Source organism: Primulina eburnea, chromosome 9, assembly GCF_022965805.1.
Source record: "Primulina eburnea isolate SZY01 chromosome 9, ASM2296580v1, whole genome shotgun sequence".
NCBI lineage: Eukaryota > Viridiplantae > Streptophyta > Magnoliopsida > Lamiales > Gesneriaceae > Primulina > Primulina eburnea.
Genome location: NC_133109.1, coordinates 23,131,713 through 23,137,204, shown reverse-complemented (window position 1 = coordinate 23,137,204; position 5,492 = coordinate 23,131,713). Strand labels below are relative to the sequence as shown.

Sequence of the window (5,492 nt, the reverse complement as noted above, 5' to 3'; positions counted from 1 at the left end):
CGCTAATCGGTACGGTGCTTTTGAGATCGGAGCCGTACCTGGCATAAGCTCAATAGAAAACTCCACCTCTCGCTCGGGTGGCATACCAGAGACGTCTTCGGGAAAAACGTCTAAGAAATCTCTGACAATCGGAACATCAGCGACTGACTGGCTGGGTGCCTCGGGGACAGATATAAAGGTTGCTAAAAATGCCCGACACCCTCTATGCATGAGCTTCCTAGCCTGAACATAAGGTATAATGCGTGGTAAGGAAAGTACCTGTCTGGCTCAAATAAGAACTGCTCCATCCCAGGCGGTCAGACAAGAACAGATCTCCGCTGGAAGTCTATCAAAACTCTGTTCGTTAATAGCCAGTCCATTCCTAGGATGATGTCAAACTCTGGCATCGGCAACACGATAAGATCCGCATAAACAAGATTTCCATGCATCTCAAGGTCTATGTCTCGGATCACATTGGTAGCTGCCATCTCCTCGCCCGAAGGCAATACTACTGAATAGGCTATGTCTAGCCCAATGGTTTTGATCTTGAGAAAATTAGCGAAGGTCTCCGAAATAAAGGAATGAGTAGCCCCTGAATCTATCAGGGATTTCGTAACTGACCTCGCTATAAAAATTCTCCCTGAAAGTTGGAGTGTCAAGTTGAACCCAATAATTACTAGAACTTTCTTATAGACAAGCAGAGGCCAAAGTTATTCTAACATAAATTCCCAAAATAATACTGAGTAGAGCATGCAATCCTATCTCAATTTCTAAGTTCAAAATCTTAATCCCGATTCCCGAAAACATTGAAATTCAAATATTAATTTAAAGCTTAAAGGTACCTGTCAAAAGCATGGTCTCCTGGTTCGTCTCTGCTGCATGGAGAGCAAACACCCTGCCTTGGGTAGGCAGGTTTCTCTGAGGGCACTGTGTCAGCACGTGGTCTGGGCTACCACACTTGTAACACTTCCCTGAGCCATACATACATACTCCAGCATGGCGGCGTGTGCACTTGGGACAGACTGGGTACTCAAAGGTCTTAGGGACTGCGCGTCCCCGCTGCTGCTGCTGACCGCGATTTCCGGGTAGGCCGTGGAAAGATCTCTTATTCTGCTGCTGCTGAGGAGGAGGAGGATGGTGCGGTGCTTGGAATGGTCGCTTCCCTTGACGGTCTCTCTCAATGTCAAGCTGATCCTGCTCTACCAGTTAGAGCTCTGGAGATAACAACATTATATGTAGTAGGGCCACCTACCCTAACATCTCGCCGCAAGATCGGTCGCAGGCCATTCAGAAAGTGCCTCAGCTTGGCACCTACATCATTCGCAATAAGGGGTACAAAATGGCAGCCCCTCTCAAACTTCCGGATGAACTCTGTAACAGTCGAATCTCCCTGCCTCAGGGTCATGAACTCGATAGTCAACTTGGAGCGCACCTCTTCCGTAAAATATTTGGAGTAGAAAACCTCCGTAAAGCGGATCCATGACAATGTAGCCAAGTTCAAGGCTACTGAAGCTCCTTCCCACCATAAGCGGGCATCACCACCTGAACAGATAAGTGGCGCATCGAACTCTGTCGGCATCTCCAAGCTCCATGAACTCGAAGATAACCTCGAGGGATTTGATCCATCCCTTGGAAATCATGGGATCAGACGTCCCTGAAAACTCCTTTGGTCGCATCTTCATAACCTTTCGTAGACAGCCTCGGGCCCTGTCGGCCTAGCTGCGGCAGTGGGAACGACATCGTTCTCCGCAAACCGTGCAAAGAACCTATTCATCCCAGCCAGCATCTGGGCATTCATATCCGGCGGCGGTGGAGGTGGAGGAAGAGGTGCCTGCCTCTCCTCTCTCTGATCAAACTCGTTCTCATGATGGTACACACGGCCCCCTCTCGGGCGTCCTACTTGACGTCTAGGAGCCATACTGTTCCAAACATAACCCATATGTAACTAACATGCATAATTCCATAATTTATTTTAAATGAACACTGAAATACTGAAAAGATCTGAACATAAACTGTTTCATGGGAGCATGCTGTCAAAATAATTCAGGCTTTAAGTAAAATGCTGAAACGTAAACTTACAGACCGAAGGCGTGAATTCGTGAGCTTCTCGAGGTCAGTAGTAGTGTAACCCTTTACAAGAACATATGCTCTGATACCAACTGTAAAGGCCCGTAAATTCGTGTTCGTAAATTTGTGGAAAAATTAAATATTTTCTTTTTAAATAATTAAATGTCTTATTCATAAGATAAACTGATAAATAAAGTTTAATATTCAAAATAACAGCGGAAGAATTCCATGTTTGCAAAGTATCAATTTAAAATAATTAATCAACAGATAAAAACTGAGTTCGGAAAATAACAAATGCTAAATATGAGGTCCTCGGGTTCCACTACTGCCGACCCAAGCTAGCTCACTGGTCCCCACCCTCGGCCCCGACATCATCAGTACCTACAACAATCAAGTCTAGTGAGTCTAAAGACTTAGCATGCATATATCGTAAATAACAAGTAAATACATAAAAATCGCCTGCATGTGAAAATATCATGTCATGAAGTTTAACGTAAAATATCATTCCATGAGTAATTATAATACGTGCATAACTGAAATGAAAATATCGTAAGTGATAATGTTTGCTCCTTGAAGCCCTGTAATGAAATAACTTGTAATAATTTTCTGGTGAGATTATGGTCTACGCAAGTGGCCCCTGAACTGACCGGTAACTGGCGACCGGGTGGTACAAAACTGAACTGACCGGTAACTGGCATCCGGGTGAAGTAATAATCCCATGATAGTAAAGTGACCACAAGCAATATCGCATAAATCTCAAAATGAATATTTTGCACTTAATATAATTAAATAACATCATTAAATATCCTGTAATAATTTTACTGATTGGGTTGGATCGCTCCCAGGCTCGCTGCGACTTAAATCTAACATGAAAATTATGCAATTGATTTACCTTGAACAAACTTTGTAATTGAATCCAAAAATTTAGACAATTACGCCTATCGACTTCGTATTTAATCGTGACTCCGTACCAACTTGAACCGACACCGAACCATCATTTAGTCATGATTAAAATACGCCTAAAATGATGAAATAATGCTCCTAAATTTACAGTACTCGAAATTTAGTGAATGGAGGCCAAAAACATGAAACGCTCTTTCGAGAGTCATTTTGGCACATTGCACCGTAAATTCTCGTACGACCTCTAAAATGATCCGAATCATGAACGGCCAAAAACATGACCTTCCCAACTCATTGACGGTACTATCCAGTCCAAGGACATAGGCTAAAATCCAACCAAGGACCCAGAATTCACCTCTGCACCGCAGCACACTTGCTGTCAAAAATTACAGCAGCAGCGCTTTGTTTTCCTTGCGTCGTTTGCGAGGCTAATAGCCATTGGGGCTTGAACCACCGACCAAAACCTCTTACCAACATCCTAAGGAATGGTTTGAACCATGGCTAAGGGGCCTAGGCCAGCCACAATCCGAACCACACCAGAAACACGACCTCACTCCTAGCCGAGAACGTAATCTGCGCGCTTGGGGGGTTTTGCTTCATTTGCTGTCATGGATATTTCCAGTGGTCATTGGTGACCATGGCACGATCCATACATCAAGGGTCATGGTAACCATGGCACGATCCATACATCAAGGGTCATGGTATGCACCGTGGCTAAGGGCCAGAGACCAACCAAGATTCACACCACCCCACAAAACCAAAACTTCACATGCAGAGAAATGAAAGGGCCGAGAGGCTGTTTTTGTTCTTTGATTTGAAAACCGATGCAACCATGGACCAAGCCTTGAAAGGCCGACTTGGTCACGTCTTAGACATAATAAGGAGATGTTCTAACCATGGCTATGGCCCCTGGGGCAGCCAATATTAGATTCATCTCCCTTGACAGCAAAAATAGAAAATCGAGACACAATATGACATAAAGGGAGAGTTGCTGTCATTTTTAAATTTCCAGCATGTATGGGGCTTGACCGAATGGACCAATACGATCCTAACATGTCCTAGTACATGTCTAGATGCAGCCTTGGGAGCCTGGAAGTCGAGCCATACCCTGAACCTTCAAAACAACAGAAAACGTGAAGCACAAATGGGAGTCAAAATCTGTGCAGAATTTTTTTTTCTATGCAAGTTGCTGTATATTTCGGTTTTTCGCTCCTTAAATCATGAACATGTGATGTTTTAAAATATTTATAAGACTTGATTGAAGAGCAAAGAATGATATAAACATGCCTGGAAATTGATTAAGGAAGAACACAAACTAAACGACGGCACGGCACGGCGGAGTCGGATTTTTCTTTTCTTATTGTCTTGATGGAAGCTCTCGATTTATGCTGCTGCTCACACACTATTTTGCTGCTATTTTACTGATATTTTCGAATGAGGGAAAAGTATGGAGTGCTAAGGAATGAAGGGGAAAAATACAAGGAAAAATGGAGAAGTCAAGTCATGCATGCATTTAGATGCTAGCTAGGTACAAAGAATGTGTTTATTGTCAATCCCATGGTCCCCTCCAATATGCTGCACTTGAATTGTGCTGAGTTTTCTTCTGCATTTCGGTGGAATGGTGATGGAGAGAAGACTAGGAAAATGAATGAGAAGTTGCAAGGAAAATGAAGGAGTTATGCAATGATTTAGGATGAAAGTTCAAAGTCAAGGAATTGATTAGCATGTCAAATTATTCCTTCCTTGGCTGCTGTATGAAAAAGGTGAATTGATAGGCTAGATTAATGTTTTGATTAGGTGGAATACAAGTGCATAAATGATTAATTTTTGATAAGTAAGAATTGAGGGAATTATTATACTAAGGAGAGCTAATGAGGTTTGACTAGGATGGGGTTTACCAAATTTAATTAAATTGGTTGAGGGGCCGAAAATAGCTATGAAATTGGTATGGAAATTTGTTGATTTGTGTTTTTAAATTCTTAAGGTTTTAAAAACTAATAAATATATATTTTAGTGAATTATTAATTTAATTTAGGATAATCATTTTACATGGCATGGCTAATAAATTACTAACATGCTAGGTTGAAATTTTCTTAAATAAAATAGGCCTAGATTAATTTATCCCATTTGATTACACATTTTAATTTAGTTTTTTTTTTAATTAATTATTGAACATAAAAGAATTAATTAGCAACTTAAGTCTAATTAATTAATTAAAATCCTAAAACATTCTTTATCATTAAAATAAGTTATTTCTTGGCTTAAATTAAATTTAAGAATATTTTCTTATTATTAATCTTATCTCTAATCTCCAACTCCGGTCCGGCCTCGCGTATTTAACTGAAAAGATAGCACTTAAACTACTGAATAAAATACTTAAGTTTAAAGAAAAGAATTTAAATACTCCCGCACTGAAAAATCTTTTTAATTTAAATACTAAGAATTATGCATGGTTTATACGTAGTCCAATTTACGCGTTCTACAGAAGTTAACCACCCCTTTCACAACAACATGAAGAACGTGAGTGAACATAAAAAAACGCAAAA

General features: G+C 40.9%; 1 protein-coding gene and 1 long non-coding RNA gene across 2 annotated transcripts; both read right to left on the bottom strand.

Moving 5' to 3' along the window:
* Positions 1–804: 804 nt before the first annotated feature.
* On the bottom strand, positions 805–1,558 carry LOC140840809 (uncharacterized). The gene is made up of 2 exons (XM_073207974.1): positions 1,232–1,558; positions 805–1,173 (listed from the first exon to the last, which is right to left on the bottom strand). The coding sequence occupies exons 1-2, from the start codon at positions 1,556–1,558 to the stop codon at positions 805–807; spliced, it is 696 nt and encodes a 231-aa protein (XP_073064075.1).
* A 667-nt stretch (positions 1,559–2,225) lies between these two features.
* On the bottom strand, positions 2,226–5,166 carry LOC140840453 (uncharacterized). Its single transcript, XR_012119993.1, has 3 exons — positions 4,234–5,166; positions 3,985–4,060; positions 2,226–2,427 (listed from the first exon to the last, which is right to left on the bottom strand). It is a non-coding gene; the product is annotated as an uncharacterized lncRNA (long non-coding RNA).
* Between the last annotated feature and the right edge of the window lie 326 nt (positions 5,167–5,492).